The 25,200-nt window shown below is 38.8% G+C and overlaps 3 protein-coding genes across 3 annotated transcripts; all 3 read right to left on the reverse strand.

The window, feature by feature from the left end:
• Nucleotides 1–877: 877 nt before the first annotated feature.
• LOC135498361 (nemertide alpha-1-like) lies at nt 878–3,089 on the reverse strand. Its single transcript, XM_064788619.1, has 4 exons — nt 2,991–3,089; nt 2,153–2,237; nt 1,420–1,468; nt 878–1,046 (listed from the first exon to the last, which is right to left on the reverse strand). Exons 1-4 carry the CDS (start codon nt 3,087–3,089, stop codon nt 950–952), a joined length of 330 nt encoding a protein of 109 aa, XP_064644689.1. The 3' UTR covers nt 878–949.
• Nucleotides 3,090–5,618: 2,529 nt separating this feature from the next.
• Nucleotides 5,619–7,440, reverse strand: LOC135498362 (nemertide alpha-1). The gene is made up of 4 exons (XM_064788620.1): nt 7,423–7,440; nt 6,921–7,005; nt 6,161–6,209; nt 5,619–5,787 (listed from the first exon to the last, which is right to left on the reverse strand). The coding sequence occupies exons 1-4, from the start codon at nt 7,438–7,440 to the stop codon at nt 5,691–5,693; spliced, it is 249 nt and encodes an 82-aa protein (XP_064644690.1). The 3' UTR covers nt 5,619–5,690.
• An 8,391-nt stretch (nt 7,441–15,831) lies between these two features.
• Nucleotides 15,832–24,300, reverse strand: LOC135498152 (uncharacterized). Its single transcript, XM_064788330.1, has 8 exons — nt 24,003–24,300; nt 23,686–23,739; nt 22,546–22,637; nt 20,784–20,922; nt 19,577–19,708; nt 18,748–18,876; nt 17,919–18,043; nt 15,832–17,366 (listed from the first exon to the last, which is right to left on the reverse strand). Exons 1-7 carry the CDS (start codon nt 24,058–24,060, stop codon nt 17,934–17,936), a joined length of 714 nt encoding a protein of 237 aa, XP_064644400.1. The 5' UTR covers nt 24,061–24,300; the 3' UTR covers nt 15,832–17,366; nt 17,919–17,933.
• Between the last annotated feature and the right edge of the window lie 900 nt (nt 24,301–25,200).

A 25,200-nucleotide genomic window follows, 5' to 3' on the forward strand; every position in this document is an offset into this window, starting at 1 on the left:
ATAAGGGTCATTTAAATATATCGGGAGAATCGTGTCAATTAGGAAAATCATCGCCTTGCCAAAATGAAACTACATGTACCAATACTGAGGATTCACTGGCCAGTGGTGATCAGGTCGGGATTGTACCCTCCAAAATAAACTAGTTCTTCAATCGAGGGTGATTACCATCGATACAGATGGGGCTACTCTATCCCTATTGCTACTTGTTCAAATGTAAATGTCTGAGATATTTTGTGAAGGGGTTGTCTGACGATTATTTGAGGAAAGTACCAGCTTCTTATGTGCACTTACGCGGTGAGCAGGCTGTCCCGCTAGCTATATATAGCTCAAGAGGAAGTTGACACAGACTGGTTCCTGTGAGATTGCACATGTTCTCGAGGTAAAATTTCGAGGGCAAACAAATCAAACAAACCCCGCAACACCACCCTATATTTATGTAAAAGATTGAAATATTTGTAATTTGGCTTTCTCAAGGTGGAATAGATCTGTATGAAAATTGTTTTTCACCATCCTTGATATTGAAGTTATAAGGCATAAAGGTGAAATTTTTCAAATTTGCGTTGACATACAGGGTGTCTCATGCATTGTGCTGATCATTGGATGTTCAAGGAGCGGTATCCACAATGAAATATATCAAGTATGTACACAAGCATTTGGGCATTTCCCGCCGGATTGGATCGGTGATGAATTAGGGATACCAACGCACAACTACAGTTGTATAATATTTTGGCATTGGAATATAAGACCGAGGAACAAAAAACCCGGGGAATATAGATAGGCGTGCGGGCAGTGGATCCATTGGTCTTATTTATACCACGAAGCGTCTACCCATTAAAGAAATGCAGAATCAGAATTGATTTGGCAAAACAAAGAAAGCTCTATTTAATGCATTTATTTCCACATTTCAACAATACATTTTAGTCGGAGTCAAAGTTCCATACGTCAGACTCTACTTCTGGTTTGGTGGGTTGCATTTGAAGTTCCATCCACAGTTCTTGGTGCAGCATCCCTTGCTGAGCGTACAGAAGCTACCAGTTGCAATGCATCTGAAAAAGAAAGAAATATTTGAGTCGTATAGCAGTGGAAAATACTGAATGCATTCACCGTATTTATAAAACAGCTACCAAAAGATATATTCTAATACTTACGATAAATAATCGCAAAGCTTCGTTAAATAATGTCTTTATTTGATTAATAATTTTGCTTATTCTATGTGCTGATTTGCAGGAATGACATAACACACTGTGAATTTCGCAAGCACTGTAGCTGACAGTTCTTCTCGGGAGTCGTCGGATCTGATGACCTGACAGATTGTGTGGTGACGGAAGCTGGTCCGGTAGTTCATGGTGATAAAAGAACTGAATCTAACAGTGGTTTCGTTTAATATTGGCAAAGTATGTGTTATGTATTATTACTTACCCTCGTTTGTCAATGCTCTGGTCAAACTCAGAATCGATTGCGGCCTCATCTAAACAAAAAGAGATGAAATGCATGTTGGTATTCGTTAAGTGCTTCAAAAACTGACAAGGGCGTGTCACCAATGAAAGTAGGCGATTGTCTCATGTGGAAAAAAAGGAAGGAAGTTTGAAAAAAACTATATATTTCTGAAGATTTCTTATTGAGCTAATCATAATGCCAATTATGTTATGTATGCGTATCTGAGAAATCGGGAATTTCCGTAGTATCGTCGGCCTTCAAAATTGATATCGCGTATATTCAAGTGTAGCTCAATAAGAAATGCTTGCTTGACGGAGCCGGTTTTGCGAATGACTTTCATTAATCGGAGTATGAAGGACAAAAGCAAGCCAAAAAAACGCATCGAATTGTTTTTCGTCCACCATTGCTTGAATGTACGGTCCAATTCAAGGGTCCCATTCCTGGAGCTCTTTATTGTTCGAAGGGAAACCAAAATTCCAATTCGTTTGTTTTCGATAGCTTCCATGTTTCATTTTCGTGGGATGTATGGCCAAATAACCCCCCCCCCCCCCCCACAAACACTAGAATATGAAGCCACCGGGAAAATTCCGTCTTTGTCTAATTTCGCGCAGTAATTCGGAATGGTCACGTACTAACACATTGATTGTGATATAAGACATCACCATTCTTAACTATACCCAAACCTTTTTCTATGAAAACAAATGTGAATACTTACCAGCGAAGACGAGTCCCAAGAAGAGCAAACCAACAAGAAACACAGCGGTCTTCATTTTAGCTATGGAGGATGATGCGATACGATACTAACTGAAATAGAATACAGTGTTATTTATTTTAGCTATGTAAGGTGATGTGATACGATACTAACTGAACACCGAAATAGAAAAGAGTGTTATTCATTTTGAATATGTAAGGGACGATAGAAACTACAGCGACTTTCATTATAGCTACGACCAGCTTATATGTAACTGGTCAAAAGGGAAATAATATGTGACCAGTCATGATAACGACAGGCAAATTGAGCAACTGAGCAACTTTTTCTCCGCAAAACAAGAACCAAGAAGTGGTGATAAACTTTTCAATTTCAACAGTCAAGTGCGATAATTGCAAAATCGGTCTTACCAAATGTGTGTCTTCTGTGTGGAATGGATGGTGAGCCTCTGACACCCCAGACTAAATAGGGCTGTCAGGCGATTGCTATTCATATTATTCATTACCATGTTCTCATAAAGCATGATTTATGCTCTGAGAGGCAACTACCAGGGCTCAATTCAATGAATAATTTGGAATTTCACAAGAAGATAATTGGTTTTTTATGTATTGAAATTGAATGCAGATCACAGCATATTCAGTTGGCGGTGAACACTGAAAGTTTTATCACCGCTTTGTTTTCGTATTGGTACTTGTAGGTGCGGACGTTTCGGGTGAATGGCTCAATTTTTCAGGGATTGGTGGCAAGGAAAGTCCTGCAAAAGTCATCTTTCGTTTCACAGACCAATGCACCATTATGACGTTTTCTTTCCAAATGTTCTGTAACAGAAAAATAATAAATTTACTTTTACACCGAGGGACATGACAGTCTGCAACAGTAGGCGTAGAAGACACCAGAGAATGTCTAATTGTCCATGCTGGTCATTGTGTTTGTCATCAACCATGCCTGTAGGAGAAACTGGAGAAGATATTACCCCATATTTGTCACAGTCGGTGTTGGCCTCCTACGCATAAGAACATAGGCCAGGGTATTGCAAGCATGGGCTAACAAGGAGCTGCTCAGGATGCTGGACATCATCCCAGTAGTTTATATGAAGCCCTTTGCCCATCACCTTCATCAAAGATTATTCTTAATTGAGTATTGTCTGTTAAGCTTGCGTTTTAATCTTGATCTTCTTGCACACGTGGTCCAATATTGGCATTGGGTATCGGGACTATCTCTTTTTAGAAATTTAGATGTGTATTCCTCAGGCATAATGTAATAAGTTATGTTAATAGCTTATTAAATATTTTTAAAACTTTAAAAAGTTTTAAAAATATTACATACTTCAAAGTTGGGATAAGGACATTTTACCAAGTCATGTCAAGGAATTGTCGTATTTTGGCCTCGCATGGCAGAAATTTACATAATTCTAAGCTGGACACTGAGACCACGAAATCAAAAATCTATTGATATTTGCCTGGATCGTATTCCTTTAATTCCAGATCTGCATGTAGAAAGATGCCAAAAGCTCACCACTTGGTCAAACTTGGTCTGACAGGCGGCCTTCAAACAGGACACACACGTTTTTTTATGAACTACGGTTCGGTCCTATAGCTGCCTCGCAGATTAATACATGGCCCTGTCCATTACTGTAGAGATGAACTCGGATTCAAATAAATGAACGACATGTCATGGAGATGTACTACATGTAAGTACCATGCCGCTGTGGCCAGAAACCTAAATTGTATGTAGGTTTAATGAGAAAACTTTCACTTTGATTATCTCAAAAAAATCATTAATCAAGTTTTACTGAAACGTTTTACGCTATCTGAATTAGTAGAAGATATTTTGAAGATATAAAATTCATTGTTGATGGAATAACTCAGCCACAGACATGACAGAGCTAAAGGCTCAAAATATCTAATGTCGAAAAAAGAGGAATGTACATAAGCTCATGGTTACCGCCACGATTTCTTAAAATCTTTGTGAACATGGACAGTTTTTATAGAGGGCGTTGATCAAAACAAAATAAGTATCGCGGAAAACTTGTGCCTCCATCTCAGTGAATGGCCGCCTTGAAAATTACATCATCATTTCCTCATTCGAGGAAAATCCTCTATTTCGAATAATTTTTACTTTTTGGGGGAATAGTTTTCCTGCCTTTTTTTAATTAGGATCATTTGACTTTTCTCTGACATTCTTAGTGTTAGCGTCACACCTCATCAACCCCATTCAACTGGGGCCTTTGATCTTGGCCTATTTTGGGAAGACCTGTTATTTTTCACAGGTTTTCTGGAGATCCGACCTTTCGGACAGAGTCGGAGAAAAGTCGGATAATGTCGGAGAAATTAGGAAAAAGTAAGAGAAACCGTTAATAAGTCGAAAAAGCCTCCTGCTAGTGTGGACACACGTCAGAACCTTTACCAATGAGTGAACATGTCAGCTGTTCGTTTTGATTTTCCCAGAACCTTTTCACTTGGTCAGTCGGGGAACTATTCTCCAGGATCGGAGTGTCCAAAATGACCGGTTATACCATCCCAAGTACGTGTATCACTATTTCCAAGTCATTTTATCAAAAAGGAAGGTGTTTGGGTCAATAATAGTTACAGATATTCGATTGGTTGTCATAGGTTTGACCATACTCATAAATTCGGTTGAGGTTTAAAATTATATACAGCGTGACCAAACAAAGGATTATTTCTTGTTTATTTAAAAACAACAAACAGGTCACTCATGTGCCGGAGGAGTTTGTGACGTCATTCATTACGTTTACAGGCACCTCAGAACCAAAATCGAACAATTCAGGTTCCCAAGATTGGGCCTGTCATTCTGTGAGTCTAATCCCTAAACAGAAAGTCGAGCATTACAATGGGGTATCAGCTCTCGGACAATGGCCGGGTTAGATCATACGATAGATAGCGCACGATATGACCAACACTGGTTATAAACTCGTTATTTTTTAGTCAACTTGTTCACCGATAATGCTCAACAATGCTAAGCCTCGAATCTCCAGGATCGGCGTTTATTAAAGGATTCGACCAACTAGGGTGGGGATCCTGTTTCAAGCCAGTATTCCTTGCCCATAACGGGAACACCCTAACCATCAAAGACAGATCCAAGAACATCAAACTAATCAGCACTGGTCTCGGGAAGCAACACGAGGGTGGGTCTCCTCACATCAAGAACAGTCGCCCGATCAAGGACCATTGCTGATCATTGGATGTTAAAGGAGCGGTATCCACAATGAAATATATCAAGTATGTATCCAAGCATTTGGGACATTTCCCGCCGGATTGGATCGGTGATGAATTAGAGATACCAACGCACAACTATAATATATCGGCATTGGAATATAAGACCAAGGAACAAAAAACCCGGGGAATATAGATAGGCGTGCGGGCAGTGGATCCATTGGCCTTATTTATACCACGAAGCGTCTACCCATTAAAGAAATGCAGAATCAGAATTGATTTGGCAAAACAAAGAAAGCTCTATTTAATGCATTTATTTCAACATTTCAAGTATACATTTTAGTCGGAGTCAAAGTTCCATACGTCAGACTCTACTTCTGGTTTGGTGGGTTGCATTTGAAGTTCCATCCACAGTTCTTGGTGCAGCATCCCTTGCTGAGCGTACAGAAGCTACCAGTTGCAATGCATCTGAAAAAGAAAGAAATATTTGAGTCGTATAGCAGTGGAAAATACTGAATGCATTCAGCGTATTTATAAAACTGCTACCAAAAGATACATTCTAATACTTACGATAAATAATCGCAAAGCTTCGTTAAATAATGTCTTTATTTGATTAATAATTCCGACTATTCTATGTGCTGATTTGCAGGAATTACATAACACACTGTGAATTTCGCAAGCACTGTAGCTGACAGTTCTTCTCGGGAGTCGTCGGATCTGATGACCTGACCGATTGTGTGGTGACGGAAGCTGGTCTGGTAGTTCATGGTGATAAAAGAACTGAATCTAACAGTGGTTTCGTTTAATATTGGCAAAGTATGTGTTATGTATTATTACTTACCCTCGTTTGTCAATGCTCTGGTCAAACTCAGAATCGATTGCGGCCTCATCTAAAAAAAAGAGATGAAATGCTTGTTGGTATTCGTTAAGTGCTTCAAAAACTGACAAGGGTGTGTCACGGATAAAAGTATGACGCTTGTCTCATATGGAGAAAACGAAGGAAGTTTGAAAAAAACTATATGTTTCTGAAGATTTCTTATCGAGCTAATGATAATGCCAATTATGTTATGAATGCGTTTCTGAGAAATTAGGAATTTCCACAGTATCGTCGGCCTTCAAAATTTATATCGAGTGTATTCCAGTGTAGCTCAATAAGAATTGCTTGCTTGACGGAGCCGGTTTAGCGAATAAATTTCACTAATCAGAGTATAAGGGACTAATGCAAGCCAAAAAAACGCATCGAATTGTTTTTCGTCCAACATTGCTTGAATGTACGGTACCATTCCAGAATGTATGGTCCCATTCCTGGAGCTCTTTACTGTTCGAAGGGAAACCAAAATTCCAATTCTTTTGTTTCCGATAGCTTCCATGTTTCATTTTCGTGGGATGTATGGCCCAATAACCCCCCCCCCCTCCAACACTAGAATATGAAGTCACCGGGCAAATTCGTCTTTATTGACCGGTCGATCGCAGGACGTTCTCTGTCTAATTTCGTGCAGTAATTGGGAACGGCCACGTACTAACACAATGATTATGATAAGACATCACCATTCTTAACTATACCCAAACCGTCTTCTAAGAAAACTAATGTGAATACTTACCAGCGAAGACGAGTCCCAAGAAGAGCAAACCAACAAGAAACACAGCGGTCTTCATTTTAGCTATGGAGGATGATGCGATACGATACTAACTGAAATAGAATACAGTGTTATTTATTTTAGCTATGTAAGGTGATGTGATACGATACTAACTGAACACCGAAATAGAAAAGAGTGTTATTCATTTTGAATATGTAAGGGACGATAGAAACTACAGCGACTTTCATTATAGCTACGACCAGCTTATATGTAACTGGTCAAAAGGGAAATAATATTATGTGACCAGTCATGATAACGACAGGCAAATTGAGCAACTGAGCAACTTTTTCTCCGTAAAACAAGTACCAAGAAGTGGTGATAAACTTTTCAATTTCAACAGTCAAGTGCCATAATTGCAAAATCGGTCTTACCAAATGTGTGTCTTCTGTGTGGAATGGATGGTGAGCCTCTGACACCCCAGACTAAATAGGGCTGTCAGGCGATTGCTATTCATATTATTCATTACCATGTTCTCATAAAGCATGATTTATGCTCTGAGAGGCAACTACCAGGGCTCAATTCAATGAATAATTTGGAATTTCACAAGAAGATAATTGGTTTGTTTCATGTATTGAAATTGAATGCAGATCACAGCATATTCAGTTGGCGGTGAACACTGAAAGTTTTATCACCGCTTTGTTTTCGTATTGGTACTTGTAGGTGCGGACGTTTCGGGTGAATGGCTCAATTTTTCAGAGATTGGTGGCAAGGAAAGTCCTGCAAAAGTCATCTTTCGTTTCACAGACCAATGCACCATTATGACGTTTTCTTTCCAAATGTTCAGTAACAGAAAAAAACTAATTAGACTTTTACACCGAGGGACATGACAGTCTGCAACTATAGGCCTAGCAGACACCAGATAATGTCTAATTGTCCATGCTGGTCATTGTATTTGTCATCAACCATGCCTGTAGGAGAAACTGGAGAAGATATTACCCCATATTTGTCACAGTCGGTGTTGGCCTCCTACGCATAAGAACATAGGCCAGGGTATTGCAAGCATGGGCTAACAAGGAGCTGCTCAGGGTGCTGGACATCATCCCAGTGGTTTATATGAAGCCCTTTGCCCATCACTTTCATCCAAGGTTATCCTTAATTGGGTATTGTCAGTTAGGCTTGCGTTTTAACTCACACAACAGGTGGAAATCTAAAGGTTACGTGTATGTGCATATCTTTATTTTTATTTTTGTTGATCCATTACAATTCGGGTTCCGATAATTTCGTGATTTCGTGCACTGCTACCGTCCCTACCACCCTTCTAAAGACTTCAACGAAGGAATGCAGCAAAGTACCAGCAGCGTCTGGAGCAAGTTGCGGCGGCGACGGAGAGGGAAATTCAAAAAAAGGGGGAAGAAAACTTCGACACAAGACGAGACGAAAAAGTCTGTTGACCGTCTATTTGCCCCGAAGTTTACATTTGTTTTATTGTTGGATTGATCCTGCTAGAAAGTAAACTAATCAAAAGTCGAATTATTGAAATGATAATCTCTTTTATTGACAATATTTCATGTTTTTTACTAATTCGTTCTGTTCAAAAAATACAAACAATAACTTTTTCATTTCCAAACTTGCCGGGCAGCTAGTCTGTTAAAGGAGATATTTATTTTTATCAAAAAACATGCAATGGATAACATTCTGCAAGTCATGTCAAGGAATTGTCGCTATTTTGGCCTCGCATGGCAGAAATTTACATAATTCTAAAGTGAACACTGACACCACGAAATCAAAAATCTATTGATATTTGCCTGGATCGTATCCCAGAAATTCTAGATCTACATGTAGAAAGATGCAAAAAGCTCACCACTTGGTCAAAGTTGGTCTGACAGGCGGCCTTCGAACAGGACACACACGTTTTTTTATGAACTACGGTTCGGTCCTGTAGCTGCCTCGCGGATTAATACATGACCCTGTCCATTACTGTAGAGATGAACTAGGATTTAGATAAATGAAAGACATGTCATGGCGATGTACTACATGTAAGTACCATGCCGCCGAGGACAAAACAAAATCGACATCAAGAAAACTGAATGCCGTATGCTTCACGCAAAGTGGTGTGAGGTATACCGTACCAACATTGCTGGAAAGACGGTGGGCTTCAACCTTTAATATTTATTTCATGATCTGTACATCAATATTTTGTGTCATCTCATAAGATACAACGGTATAAGTGTCTGTCACAAGTTTGTCATTAAATACAAAATTATCATGGAACATTTTTTCATTGTCTTTATTTGATACACGATACATACCCGATAAATAATCATGTGTACACCGCATATGCGGAGCATATTTTCTGGTTGGATTATTGATCGTTATATTGAAATTCAAACAAACATATTACAGAGTAACACTCATGTTGCAAGATAAATGCTGCATATTATGTACAAACAGTCGAAGTCAAATAAATTACAAACTTTTGAACTGATGAATATTACTAGTATCTAGGTTTTCTGTTTCAATTGCAGCTGAATTGAAATGGGCTTTGTTACGGCTTGAGTAAATTGCCCGAGAGAGCTGTGGGATCAACGGAAACTTACCGTTACCGGACTCTTCATCAAAAGACTCTATAATTATTAAATATGACATATCAGTTTCACACCCACCTTGACATTTGGCCTTGAAAGTGATTAGTCTATCGAATGCCCCAACTGAACAAATATATATAGTACCTGATTTCATGTCTATCTCCCACAAAACCGAATTATTTGAGATTACCAGGTTTGGTATATCAATATTACATCTGAGTGTAAAATTGATGAGCTCATTGGAATGTCTCAAACATGGTAATAGGACTTGCTTTTTACAACTCTAGCTTACTCTAGCTCATACAAAAAACCATGAATAAGAGCCCTTTGACTCTAAACATTTTGATTCAGAAAAAGCATCCTTCAAAACTGGATTATCTGTGTTATTCAAATGATTATAGTAGTTGTAGAGTTTACATATGATGTCAATACCGATAGGAAATCTCCCAAGTTCGCTCATAGAGGGAATGTTTCCAGCTTTTTTATTTACACCAAGAAGAAATTTACAGAAACTTATATTTACATGTTCAATGGTGGATTCGTACCATTTTTGTTCAATGGACCAAGTATCACGAAATTTGCCTTTTCGAAGGTCCTCAGCAGACCAAATTTCAGCTCCATAAAGTGCAAATTGGCGATATCATTTGTCAAACAAACTTAACCCACTTTTTGGATTGATGCCAGTATTACGTAAACAAGAACGAATGCTGAAAAGGGCTTTTTTATCTAAAGCAATGACAAGCGTCCGTGTACATGTATGTTCATAATGTACTGGGAATCATGCTTACATTGTAGTATCAACATTAAAAAAGTACACCTTTTATTATGCAAATTACCAGAAACACATAATAATTAACTATCCATTTATAGCATTCAAGAACAAAGAAGACATTTATCAGCTCGTTCACAGGTCTTTAACCGCAACTTGGCAGTATAATCCAGCCTACAAGTGTGGAAGAGGCGTGGCCATTACCTTATATTTTATATTTTCTGATCAAAAACTTAATTTGAAAATATCTACAAATATCATGATAAGTCCATTCCTTTCCTCCATGAAATAATGTGTTGACGGTCTCTGTTGTTTTTAAGTTATTTTACAATTTTGACATGAGAAGCATTTTAATGACCATGTGACAGATCAAAAGCCACTAAAGTTCTTTTTTTTAAAACTAAAATGTATATATATTTTAAAAATACTACACCTAACCTCTAACAACTGGAAACTTGCCAGACCATATGAAACAATTCCCATACCGTATCAGGTCGTAGGGCGCCATGGCAGCTGGCAGCGGTGATGCATGCTCAAGTAGATCTGTTTTCGGCCTTCCGGATAAGTTGAGGTGTTGCGAGGCCGGTCCGCTCCGCTCTTTGATGTTATCCATCCACGTTTTCCTTGGTCTTTTCTCGCTTCCTCCCTCCAGCGACAGTGCCGTGCATGATTGTCTTTGCAAGCGAGTCATGCATACTGACAGACAATTGTGGAATTAAAAATGTGGAATTAGGACCAATCTTAAAATGCGTTTTTGTTCATAATAAAAGTTAAAAAAAACTGAACAAAATTTCCATCAAAAGACGGATTAAGGATATATCTAAAGTCTCCATTTGAAAATTATAAAATTAAAGTGAAGGATATTAGTGAGAATGCTACAACATGATCAACCTCTTTGCGCATGACGGAACTATTTATCGACGTCGTTCCGTCCCTGCTTGAATTGGCCGCCATTGCAATCTGAATGTGGTGAATTACCTCATCCTCAAAATTACAAGACTTTTTGTTGCTTTTTATATTCCAAAAATTCAGAAAAGGCTGTCATATTGCATTTCAAGTCTTTGTCCGAAAAAATTCATCCTAAAACAAAGTGATTTTGAGGGGTTTTATGCGCACTATTTTTGAAGTGTATAGAAAACTGCTGTGTGATCAGGTTTGTGCGTGCACACGATGATTTTAAGGTTTTGGCCCATTGACAGTTTCAATCGGCTCCAAATAGGAATGAATATTCACTTCAAAAATATTAAACAGGATTACATCACAGCAGACTCGTTGATCTTTTGTAAATCGCCACATTTACGGCATTTTGTTCGAGCATTCTTGCCGTGTACATTTGTGTACATTATACGTGCAATACACGTGCAATGGGAAGACAGTACGGGCAGAGATGGCATGCTTGAATATTGGGATAAGCGCAATATCGTTCCACTCGTTTCAAATTATAGCCCGGAGATTAAATATAGCCTTGTTTTTGAATGTTCTTGGATAAAGTATTCATGAAAAGCATTCATATCATGCGCCCCTAACATCTGTTGTTTTAAAACCCTAACACCTGTTGTTTTGAAACGTATTGGTCTCTATAAAGCCTTTATTAATAGTCATAACATAGGGCGAGCGCGAGGGGGGGGGGGGGCGATGTGTAAGGAAATTCAGACAATTGACTTCATATTCGTCACACGACGTCACAATTTACAATCAAAAGTTGATACATAGTACACGATAAATTCTAATACTAGCACACTCTTTTCGCAGATTGATCACTGAACACACCCTGTAGCAGTTTTTAATTCGATGCTCCTCTTTCCCAATGTTCTTCAAGCAGGCTTACTGGACTTTGCGCAATATTTCGCCAAAAAAGTATTTTACGCAACGGTCCCTAGGTGACTTTTCCTATTCATAATACACAGTCTGTCCATCCTAGATCTTGGTTACATGGGGAGTAATCGTTGTAAAATTAGGCCAAACGCAAAGACAGTTAACCCGGGTACCACTATGTTTACGATGCGAACGAGCCATATAAGTCATTTTCAGCATTTGTTCATTGAACATTTGCGGGTACAGCGTCACAGGGAGCAGCATTGAACGGTAAACAGGTTCACATCATATTCAGACAACGGCTTGTAACGACCATACAGGAAACGATTCGTATCACGCATACATTGCATTCAGACATTTGAGCTTCCAAGCTTTGAGAAATAACAGGTCATGTGCGAATTTGGCATGTAATTTTGGTAATTTACGTGAGTTCATTTTCAACCCCGAAAAGTGTGACGTGAAGTTATGCTTTTATTCAGTAAAAATCGCTAGGCATGTCCAACAAGACATGTGTCTCAGCTGCCTGGGTGGGTGTGGGTCATCACTCATCCATACTGGTGACTGACACCATGTATCGAACTTGACGTACTGGGGTAAAACATAATGGTCGCTCCCCCATTTCGCTCGTTTCGTTTCGTTGCGCAAAGTCCAGTAAGCCCTTCCAGTAAAGGTTGTCTGCGGTGGGAGGCCTACACGAATATCGATAAATCATATTTTGGCTGAATGACAGCGTTCAGTTAGGTAGATGTTACAGTAGTAGGAGGCGTTTCCAACTTCTTAACGGTTTCTCAAATGTTTTCCTGATTTATCTGACGAAAGTCTGATATTGTCCGACTTTTTCCTGAAAGGTCAGAATTCGAGAACACCCGTGAAAAATACAAGGGCTTCCCAGAATAGGGCATTAAAGATCAAAGGTCTTTGTTGAATGGGGTTAATGAGGCAACCTCACTGAGTGAAGTAATTAGTATTCACACTATGGGTCACTCCTTATTAACCTAGCTGGTATTTAGGTGGAAATACGTTAGAAAGTGTTGTGTCTATTGAAACTCTTGGCGTCAGATTTGACAAAAATTATTTCTCCTCATGCAGATTGTCGCATTAGTAACTGTCATACACTGTCTAGTTAAGTGCGGGCGATCCGAGCAGTCTCTGTGTTGAAGCAAAAACCGAGCTGTGGATAGCAGTCTGTGTTACCTCTCGCCTTTATGGTATGGCTGCAATTAATTTGAGCAAGAGTAATGTGAACATGGTAAAAAAACTCGATTCAACACAGGTCACACTTGTAAAAAGGCACAGACACCGTACCCTTATTCGTGCTTTGGGCACGAATAAACTTTCTGACTTGCTTAAAGACCAAACTGCAGCACTCTTCAGACGCCTGGTCAGTGATGACTGCCCGGCTAGCGACCTGGTTTTGGCCCTACTAAAATTCAACATAAAGGGCACTATCGTGGAAAGTTTAAGATCGTTGGGTCTCTCTCCGATGAGGGTGACCCTGAGAGAACCAATCCACACCAATGCCCCACTTGAGGAAAGTGGTGTCTTGGACTAGCTAAGGACCCTTCTGACGTCGAGGGAGAACAACTCCAGCTATTGACCATATGAACTTACCAGACTTTTACTAAAATCTTTTTAACACATATATATATATATATATACGCATTTATATAATATGTATAGGGTTACTCACTCGTGTACGTGTTTTTATGTAAAATATGTGTTTGCGATACCATACTGCCGTACATCTTCTTTTAGGAGGCAATACAACTTATTATTAGCACTCGGCCAACCGCTGGTGAGCTGGTATTGTTACTGAATTGGTGTCATTCTCATTTTCACTTTCTCTTAGAGTTGCTCAGCTGCTCAATAATTTTGTCCCCAATCTATGTTGCAATTCTATCAGTACTCACTCAATGTATGATGCATTTCGCTTTCTATTTTTCAGGAAAGAAGACGGTCTCTCGGGCAGCTGGTCTTTTAACAGGCCGTGACCCCAATTGAATCCATCCTAACAATAACAATAACATTTTCAGGTCCCACAGTTCTTTCACATTTTGCACTTTTTCATTGGTGGCTTCTTTCCACTACCCTGATATGATCAGATCTCCCTGATCGGCACACTTTCATTTTCTAACAGCTTATATAATACCGGAAGTGATGAGTAGTACACACCAACTAAATTGTTCTTTCAGCCTTGTAATATCCTGTTCCAATACCTATTATTATTATTATTATTAACCACATTCAACACAGGCCTTTGATTTTTACTGCCCTATTTTGGGAAGACTGAGCATTTGCCAGAGCTTTTTTAGAAATCCGACCTTTGAGGAAAAAGTCTGACAATGTCAAACTTCTATCGGATAAATCAGGAAAAAGTTAAAGAAATCATTGAGCTGTCAGAATAAGCCTCCTACTACAGCGTTAAGGCAGAGTCACCGAAGAGATGCGCGGGCTTTGTTCTTGTTGAGCTTTGAAGAAGGTGCCTAAGTCGCACTTTATACGATCACTTCATTTGTAAGACCAATTTCAACGTGAGGCGATAATTTTAGATTTACCAACTTTACTATACATAACATTTTATTGTTTTATTTCACATGGGCAGTGTACTTTCTTGCTTAATTCTAATGGCACAAAAGCTTGTATGTTTTAGAATACTCTACACCAGGTTTTAGCGTTTGTGTATAATATGCAGACAAATAGGTCAGTGTTGGTATTATAAATTATGAGCATAGAAGATCAGTAAACAAAACACGCAGCTGTAATTCAGATTACAACGGACATAAACATCTCACCTGTTAGACCGACTAGACTCGCTAAGAGTACAATAGAAGCCATAGGCCATTTGCCAGATACGCCGGTACCACCTAGGGTCGGGAACGCAAACCATCTTTACAATAGATCTCCATGGTTAAAGAAGTCAGACAAAGGTTCGAGAGGCATTGTCAGGCGTCATTGACCGAAAAAACATTGTAAAGTTAGTACGTCTTCCCGCCCCTAGGTGGTACCGGCTAATGTGGCAGAGAGCCAGTTGTAACGTATAAATAGGATTGGCACTATTAGATAGTTCAATGAGAAATGCTATGCTTGATGGAGCCAGTTTTGCGATTAACGTTCCCGAGCACGAGCATGAAGGACAAATGCAAGCCAAAAAAATATTTTTTATAAATTTCGTCCGCCATTCCTTGGATGCTCGCTCCCACTCCGGGAAGTATGGTCCCATTCTGGGATGTACGGTCACAATCCGGGATGTATGGTCCCATTCCTGAAGCTGTTTGAAGGGAGTACAACTTCAATTTATTTTGTTCCCGTGGGCAGACGACAGAAAATACGACGCTTTGATTAAGAAATACCCCGTTTTCGTGGGATGTATGGTACCATTCCCCCGTCCCCACCCCTGGGTCAGATCTTTCCTACTATCTATCACAGGGGCCAAGTTTGGTAGGGAGCCGAGGGTAGAGTAAGAGTGTCACGTGGGATTCTGTTATCTCTAAAATGACATGTCATGTAGATGTTACTGACCCCTGATTGTCAAGTTGTCTGGTATTTTACATGTAGTTCAGGTAACTTTGTATGATCATAATTCCCTATAAGCATCAGTGTTGTATTGCGTCAGAGGTGTTGCGCTTGTTATCATCATTAACAATCGGGACAGTCGTCAGTCCTGGAGTGCAAAAATGCTTGTTTCAGATGGGCGTTATAAATATCATCGGGCTTTTAAGCAACAAAATGAAGCAATTAAAGATGAACGAATTTCAATAGACAATATCCACCTATATTTTATATTTGTATTTGAGTTAAAGGAGATGATCAAGAAACATGTCAAGGTGATACTTTTAGTGTGCGAGATATTAGCTGCTGCCGGAGATAATGATAGCGACTGCTGGCTATGACGTCAGCATCAGCGGACAACGATATGTTAGTTTCCAACTCATCTCGAGCACTGGCTTGATCGCGAGATTTCTCTTCTGAATTCAAATATCACGGTTTACGGTTTAACGCCAGGATTTGACAAACAGCCGGTAGAACATTAATCTTATTCACCTAACATTGAACTCCTATTATATGTCCGTGCCAATGTTTATTCATGGTTTGATTTCGTTTGCATCTACAAAATGGCCGCGGATGTTAATTGGTTTACTTGTAATGGTATCTCCTCAAAATCGGCCACAAATATTCCTAACATGAAGGGGCTTCCAGTAAAGCTTTGATACTTGAGTTAAAGAGTGGGGGTGGTACTATCTAAATTATCTTTTCACATTTTAACAACACCAGTGTTTTATTGTCCTGTGTTTAACTTGTAGGATACATATCGTATTGGTTTAAATATATCATACTGCTTTATAACTAAGCTATAAAGCGCTTGAATTGATTGATTATGCGTGAATATCTTTTGGAATAAGATTTCTCGCTATCCGCCATTTTGATATTTTTTCCTCACATTTTCTGGAAAATGGCTTATCTTGTAACCGAAAAGGCTTTTTACTGGTTTGTCTCTTCTAATTAACTTTGCAGCCAAGGGGTCATGGAAAGTGAGGTCTGAGTGATCGAAAAACGAGCTCACCATATGCTGCTTTATATGCCGTATACAGATAGTGTACACTCCATACGGTAGAATCCGATCAAATGTGGGTGAGGTGTAGGGTAAAATACAGGAAAATGACATGTATTTTGTCAGTGGCTGGTTATGTATATCAATATCTATATACCATTAAAACTCTATGAGAAAAATACATGAATTCTTAACAAGTCTGTACAGCAAGAATGAATTATCAACCAGCCTATCATGGTTATCTATTACATTATAAATTCAAATTATTCATTGTATTATGAATAATTTCGCATACCCTTTGTGTACATATGTCCCAGGTTAGTTTTTTTACTAACAGTCACTTTGTTGTTTTCACAAAACATAAACCATCAACACGTGCCGTAAGGATGTCACGCTGAGGTGAAACCCAAATCGAACGGATCAGTAACTCTGGAATGCACTTTCCCTTATAATATATAATACATAATATGGAACACACGAAGGCCTACGGTTATCGGCTATCATAGACCAATCAATGATATGAACTGTGTTTAAAACGTGGCTTGTGATAATCATCAATGATCCATCCATGTGTCAATCATGCCAATCAATGGTTTATGAACGAACACTTTGGTCTGTATAGTTCCTGGGAGAAATAGTGACTGGTGTCGCCGACTTTCTGTACTTCTGTCGTTCATTAGAAAAACAAGTCAATTGATGTTCTCGTTCAGGGTTGGTTTGCTTGTGGCACCCGGCCAGTAGACATCATTACCCTAAAAGAAGAAAATATTGTTATGACGCATTCGGTCGTTGTCGTGTTAGTTCACGTATAAATTGTGGAAATACTTGGATTTGAGGATAAAATTAACATTACCCACAAGCTCGCACAGAGGTGGAAGTTGAATGAAATGTAACACTGGTTAGTATAACAAAAACCTGCGAAAATAAATTTCAGCCATTTTAAAAAGGCCGGTTTCACAGGCAACGTATGTTTACCATGGCAGAAAAGTACAAATATACAAGCTTATTCAAACAATTTACTTGGAGTTGTCCATGCGATCCAATGTTCATGCTATTTTGAATGCTTTTGGTGATGATTTGATTTAAAAGATGACTTTTATGTCATGGTAAACTTACGCTGCCTGTGTGAAAAGGCCTTTTCAAAATGGCCGAAATGTGTTTTCGCAAGCCGTCTATTGACCACATGTTTTCAACTTTGGCCTTGGCTGTGTATGTATTCTCCAAGACACTGCCAAAGATGGGAGAGAGTCAGGATTGATGATAGTCAGGTGCGTGTGTCAGGAGAATTCCAGAAGGTAGCCTACCTCAATTGTGCCTCTTTACTCGGATGATTTTGGCTTCTTCCGCACGAGACATAAGATGGATAGAATCAAAACAATCAGGGAGACGAGAAGGACGATGACGATCCCAAAGATTAGGCCCAGGGAGTCTGCAAACAAGGAGGCTAAGTTGTCAGATAAGCCTCAAGACCACACATCCGCAATACATTCGCATGGATACTTTGCACCGGGTAAAAAAACACCAGACACATTTATTTAATTTTTGCAGGATTTAGTGCACCATTCTACTAAAACATAGATTGATAAAAAAATGAACCCAGTTTACAGTGTAAATGCACTATGCGCCAAGGAAGCCGCCTCGTTTTGATTTCAACGGTTATGGTCAACCGCTTGGGTTGGTGCAAAATGTAGAAGCAGTCAAAAAGCATTTCAAACCACATTATTCGTTATCTAATTTGAGATGTTTTCGAATAGAAATTGGGTGGAGTTAAACTGTTGGCCAAAACCTCGGATTCGCCTCGGTTTTGGTCTATATTTTAGCCCTACCCTTGCGGTTTTGGTGAGACAACCAACACCGCACGTTCGGTATCAATATCTTCATCTACGAATACGGATGGTGAAATACCAACTACGAGGGTAACCATGTCGTGAAGTCATATTATGCTGATTCAATAACGCATACACTTACAATGTCTTCTATAATTAGCTGTACCAGAGTCCTTCAAATGAATTTATTTGAAAGACTCGGATTGTACGTTGAGATAAAGTTATCAGTAAAGCACATTTTCATACTTCATACTCTGTTGTTCGTTGCTCTACGAAAGAGCTTCGAAGCCTTCCTCTTTATAATTACCTCTGGCCAAACAGTGGACTAGCCCTGTGTGTTTGAGAATGACCACCAGAGTAGTGATGATGCTTAAAAGGCAAGCTATGATAACAAAGATGAAGATGCACTGCTTGTGGTCAACGTCATCAATTTCTCCTGCAAAGTAAAATGACGTAATGTAAGTGGGAGTTTTGAAGTGCCAGATCAAATTTTCGAAGGCGGTTTTATTACCTACAATAAAAAACTCGCTTTTTTAGTCCCAGCCTCACCCGAAATCCATCCTAGTTTGCCATATTTGTTCGTTTTAAAATGGCAAGTGGTTCTGACAAGGCTTTGAACTGATTGTGACTTCCGAAATTTGTCTTCTTATTATTAAAGGTGGGTGAGACATGTTTTTGAGAGTAATTGTGACCATCGAAGCTGGCTTCTAATTAATATAGGTTGTGGAAAGCGACAACAAAGGGTACCTGTCGCTTCACATCCTCGTGAACGTGGTAATGGTAGGTTTCCGATCTATTGATCAAAAGGTGACTATCAGATAGGCGACCTAATATATAATAGGAATAGACATTTATACCACGTTGATACCACTTCGGAGTGGTTCTTAATTAACGTCGACAAAAATATACGTTTTTGAGAGTGGTTAACATGGATACGGGCATTTTCGCAAGGTTGTCGGAAGAAATCGGGGTGTCAACAGGCAGATTCATATGTGCGCTCTCTTTACAACTATTTTTTAAGTAGCAGTTTTGCATTAACAGACATGTTTAGCGGACACCTTAACAAGGTATGTTACGGTCTTCAGCCTCCTGAGTAAGTATTAGAATGGATTTGTTTTAGAACAGTTTTGGTCTACCTTCGGATGCCTGGCACTTGTGGTACTTGTGGGTGAAGATAAGAATGACCATGAATATGAAAACGATGCTTCCGCTCACTATGAGCACGATCTCCAACAACTCCATTCCAACCATTCTAACTGCAGGACAAACTGGAAAGGGAGAAGGACTTGATTATAAAACATACCCAAACCTGATGCTGCCGCTCATGATTCCAAGCCAATAAATTCTAACTGGAATGTGGACAAAGACATGATTTTACACGTACATTCCAAAATACCTGGATTTAGAACGAACCGCACTTTACAGTGTAAATGCACTATGCGCAAACGAAGCCTCGTTGTTAATTCAGTAGTTAGGGTGAGGCAACCATGACCGCTTGGGTTGGTGCAAAATATGGAAGCACTCAAAAAGCATTTAAAACCACTTTGTTCGAAATTTAATTTGAGATGTTTTAGAATAGAAATTGATATCTCACTGTCGGTATTGATTGTCTCACCAAAACAGCTTCGGTGGAGCTAAAATGGCCAAAACCTCGGCTACGACTCGGTTTTCGTCGACATGAGCTCTACCCTCGCGGTTTTTGGGAGACACCCAATACTGACAGCGAGATATCAATTCCTTAAGCCATGATTCAATTCACTGTTATCACGATGTATTCATTTAGAAAGACTCTGGTTTGATACTAATTTGATGGACTGGACAGGGAGAAGAATTGCTGAAAAGCACTAGCTAAAAATGTTCTGTATATATTTCTTATTTTTTTCACATGTTCATAAATGAGGCACCAACTCCACCTGTTTATAACTCCTAGTAATTTAAGGTCAACATTTTTACGAAGTTTATTTGCCGAAATTTGTAGAATTATCCGACACTCCCTTGACACCTTAATGGGTGCATCATTGTCCCTTCCAGGACGAAAGCTTTTGTGTTTGTTTTGTTTCGGCCTTTAACAAATTTTGAGTGAGATAGGGTTGTTTAAAAAAATCGGACCGATGACCTTTGAATACCTTGGAATCATAGGCTCAGGTTACATGCATAAGCTTTACCGTTACTATGGGTTTTGTCCCCGCGTCTGATGTACAGGGTGGCCCAGAAAACTTTTCCCTCACACAATGGATACACAATAGAATTCTATCGTGCAAGGGAAAAATGTCTGGGCCACCCTGAAGTGACATGCAATCTAAGTACTTTTGCAAGTTTTCAAGGTACATGTATACTGCTTACCATCATCACACTTAACCTCATGGAGCGTCTCATTTCCACTCTTGAATTTGTATAGCGCTGAGGTCTTGCATGTGATGTTCAAGTAGCAGGATTGACAGTTGGTAGCCCATTCATCATTAAGAACATTCTTGTCATCAATCTGAAAAATAATAATTCTCGTGTGATAGAGTATGCTTTAGTCTGTCAAGTGCGTACTTCGTCTGCCTCGGGATTGGCCAATAGTGGTTACACACGGGTCACCAATCGGGACTTTTAGAATTAAAATACGTTGACGCAGCCTACACACCAGAGTAGGGCGTCGATTTAAGAACAAAACATTTTTTGGCGAATAAATCTGTAAGTGTACAATGATTATTGTGTAATTTGTGAATGAAAGCGACAAATCATATAAAAAGTTGCATTTACAATGTGGCAGGTTTTTTTGTGTCTTACAGGATATTTAGAAATTATCAGTTAAATCCGAGGCAACAGAATGTGCCACGAAAGAATCCTGTTGCGGATTTGAAAAACTAAAATCGTTTAGAATAAGCCCCCGGTTGTGACCAAGCAGCGCCACCTGTGGGGCTTATCTATTAGGTCAAGTGTTCTTATGAAAACATGACCCTACCTGAAGTTCAATCATTAAATTGTTAAAAATGGTGTGCTGTAAAGCTCGTTAAAATATTTTGGGCATCTTTCTTCACACACATTATAGCCTAAGCTGATTTTACGAAGTTTCCAGTTTCTTGCTATAGTTTATTTAGAATTGTGTGTACATATTTGTTTTCGGGTTGTTCAGAAGATGTTTTGGATTTTTACTTTTCCATTGTAGTCGTAATGTAGTGTGTTGTCCATATCCATGACCTTAGTCTTGCTCATTAATAAAGAATACATTCACTAGTAGAAGGCTTTTTACGACTTCTTAACTGTTCCTCCAACTTTTTCCTGATTTATCCGACAAAATTCCGACATTGTTCGACTTTTTCCTGAAAGGTCGGATTTCTATAAAAAATGTGAAAATTTGAGTGGTAAACCCAAAGAGTGGCCGTAACTGTGAATATTACTTAATTAACCTACTCAATTGCGTCATCTCATTAACCCCATTCAACATAGGCCTTTGATCTTTATTGCCCTATTTTGGGAAGCCCTAGTATTTTTCACAGGTTTTCTAGTAATCTTAGCTTTCAGGGGAAAGTCGGACAATGTAAAACTTTGGTCGAATAAATTAGAAAAAGAGTTAGAGAAACTGTTAAGAGCTCCTCCTACCAGTGATTACTTATCAAATTCGTTATCTGATTTATTGAACAAAAGGTAAGGAAAAATCTAAATACTTTCTTGTAAGATGAATATTGTATATCAACTGACTGTGTGTAATGCTATATTGTTAACATCTCAAGCCTGTCAAACCAAAACTAGACCTGCTGAAGTACTGATTAATCAAAGTGGGCTAATAGCGAAAAACTACAAGTGAAATAAAGGAACTAAGAAAGTAACTGGACTATACCAGAGTCATTCAAATGAATAAAACTTTATTTCAATTTATTTGAAAGACTCTGACTCTACTATTTGAGTAGGCACACCGAATACGGTTCCATAAGCTTAAGGGTACGGCTGGAATAAGAGTATTTTGGTTGACCCGAAACTATATACCAACTCAGCCTGAGCGCCCCAGACCGAAATAGAAATGGTGGTGTAACTTCATTTATCCGAATTTGATATTTGAATGAGATCCTTATTTGAAATCCTGTTGAAATTAGCTTGCACTCCAGATTATCTGACTCACCGTCACGTTTAATGTACTGCATACACCAGAGGTGATGTTCATCAGGAGTATTGAACCGTTAATTGGCACAATATCTCTTTGGCGTTTCATTTCTGAAAGATGTCGAAACAATTGTGAGTGGTCGTTTAGATGAGACAAGACCACAATTTAATTTTTAAGCCTTTTAGCAGTTAAATTGTCAATGTTTGACCGCGACGCATCAAATACTGCGTGGGGTTGTGAATCTGAAATTTTGATATGATATTCCGGACAGTCGGGCAAGTAAATGGTGAAAAATAAACTGGTAGTTGACCACGGACATTTTTTGATAATCGACAAATTAGACAGACATTGATATTTCCACTCTTTTCAGCCAACTGGCAGAAAAATCTCAAAACACGCCCCCTATTACCCAATTAGCAAAATTCGAAATTAATTTTTTCATCAAATAATTTCTTTATATCTGTAGACTTGCCACAACAAATATTTTTTCAATATCTCTCCAAATATGTACTTGAGAGTTCAAAACATGCACTCGTCTAATTGATAGGCCTCGACCCTCCAACCTATGAATATTCATCAGTGGTCTTGTCTCAGATATCTGCACGGTACTGAGCATGCCATGTTAGAATGAGTCAGAGTCTACTTAAAGAGGTACACCGTTTGTAATTACTGGTGGTCGAGTTGAATAGAAACCCACTACCCCACACAATGCAGTAGTGCAGTTATTATGAATACGAATTTGTTGAAACATAGTATTTGTGTATCATTTTACACAATGGCAATGTTGAAATTTATATTCGGTATGCATTTCCGCAATTGGACATTTTTAAATTCAATTACAAATTCAAAATTTTTAAAGAACGGCGCCTTTAATGGCCACACCAGTGTTTGGGTTCAGTGTTTGCTACAATAAAGGGTTTCACTGAAAGTGTGCATATAGACCGATGTAAGATTGTCTGCAGAACTAACATGATTTATTTTTTAATTCTGCATTCCAAAATGCAACGAAAATGGTAACAGCAACGGCAAAAATATCACGGCAAAAATATCATCCCCTATCGTTATTGGACCATGCATACATGTAGGTTAAAGTGGTCCTAATGTTCGTCCCGTGACTTTGAACGATGCATGCCATTGAATGACTCCACTGTCACTTACCAGTGCACTGAAATCCATTATATCTTCCAGTGGAATTGCATCTTGGACAGGGGTCTGAAAAGAAATGTGTTAACTTAGATTACAAGTGTGAAAGCAAACTACTGCAAGATATACGACTATGCGGAGTTGGTAATTATAAACATGATGAAGGTGCAGCTGATATAGAATTGTCAGCAGATATATGTAGTCTTAGTCAAAACCCAAATGTCGACTGAGAGGATTACTACAATGCAATATTCAGAGTTAACCATTTATTTGTACTCATCCCTTTTTCAGGAGTCAATACAAAATAAAGCGAGAATAAAGAAACAACTTACCGCTTTGCACCAGCAGAACCATGCCCATGAACGACATTATAAGCGAAGCCAATGACATTTCAAACTTCCTCAGTTTGTCGCATAAGTTATCTTATCATTATCTTCGTTCCTGATTTGAATAAGGTTCACTCTACTTATGGTTCTTGTACACGTAACCACACATAGCGATTGTGCGGAATGGAAATATGGAATGGACGTTTCTTAGGCCTTATTCATACTTGTTTGATAGAGGTTCTTATACATAGTCCACACTATTATGCTTGCATGGTTTAATAGTACGTGCATTGCATATATATAGGATCATCTTATTCATGATCATTCATTCTAAATGCTGAACTAGATACCAAGACGCGTATGTGTCTTTGAAAAGATTGAGGTCGATTTATAAAGCGTGTATAAAAAAAATGTTTGTGACTCAGTACTCACAAAGAGTCGGAAATACTGTGCACACATACCTGGTTTTGCTGCCGGTATGTTCTAAAAAAAACAACAACAACGCCAATACAAACGACGTTAATCAAACATTTTAATAAGAAAACGCATAGCAAGGTATCATCGAACTGTAGCCGAACACCAGTGTGTCCCACATGAAGTCGCTAAATTGGTCAATTTTTCAGAAAGGTTACCTGTTTCATTTCTACACAATTTGATCATTATTGGGAAAGTCTATTTACCCATCGTTTGGTTTGGCTCACTATCATAATGCAACTTCGGAACCGTGGAGCGCCACTATCGGTGATGAGGCAAACCCGGCTTAAAAACACGCGAGATTCAGGTACCGTGATTTGACGCCATTTTGTGTTGTCCAGCATTCAAAATACTTGGAATATACTGCCAATTGTTCTTACGTCAAAACATTTATTTGAGCTGCATATTCGGTGTTTGTTTTGTTGTTGTGTTTTTTTCCATCAGAAGTAAACTTATTTTGAGAAATTCTCAATGTACACGTACAATGTAATATTCGAAATGATACAATTCGAAATGAAAATATGAAACTGCTGGTAACATTTTCGATACAGCTGGTGATAATGAAACATAGTTTTCACAAAATGTCTGTACGACGTTTCATAAAATAATTCTGATGAGAACTTTGCATTAGAAATCATGCTCAGTTGCAGAAACAAATTAGTTTAATTTCTTAAAGTACAGCTGCCAGCCATATGCACTGACTTAGTAGGAGGCTTTTTCCGACTTCTTA

This window comes from Lineus longissimus, chromosome 13 (genome assembly GCF_910592395.1).
Source record: "Lineus longissimus chromosome 13, tnLinLong1.2, whole genome shotgun sequence".
Taxonomy (NCBI): domain Eukaryota; kingdom Metazoa; phylum Nemertea; class Pilidiophora; order Heteronemertea; family Lineidae; genus Lineus; species Lineus longissimus.

Coding starts and splice junctions, on each gene's coding strand:
- LOC135498152 (XM_064788330.1), bottom strand. CDS start 24,060: ATGTCATTGGCTTCGCTTATAATGTCGTTCATGGGCATGGTTCTGCTG. Junction 22,638..23,685: donor TAATGGATTTCAGTGCACTG/GTAAGTGACAGT, acceptor GACATCTTTCAG/AAATGAAACGCCAAAGAGAT. Junction 18,044..18,747: donor AGTCCACTGTTTGGCCAGAG/GTAATTATAAAG, acceptor CCTTGTTTGCAG/ACTCCCTGGGCCTAATCTTT.
- LOC135498362 (XM_064788620.1), bottom strand. Junction 6,210..6,920: donor CTTGGGACTCGTCTTCGCTG/GTAAGTATTCAC, acceptor TCTTTTTTTTAG/ATGAGGCCGCAATCGATTCT. Junction 5,788..6,160: donor CAGAGCATTGACAAACGAGG/GTAAGTAATAAT, acceptor TTTCTTTTTCAG/ATGCATTGCAACTGGTAGCT.
- LOC135498361 (XM_064788619.1), bottom strand. CDS start 3,089: ATGGTTGATGACAAACACAATGACCAGCATGGACAATTAGACATTCTC. Junction 2,238..2,990: donor TCATGTCCCTCGGTGTAAAA/GTAAATTTATTA, acceptor TATTTCAGTTAG/TATCGTATCGCATCATCCTC. Junction 1,047..1,419: donor CAGAGCATTGACAAACGAGG/GTAAGTAATAAT, acceptor TTTCTTTTTCAG/ATGCATTGCAACTGGTAGCT.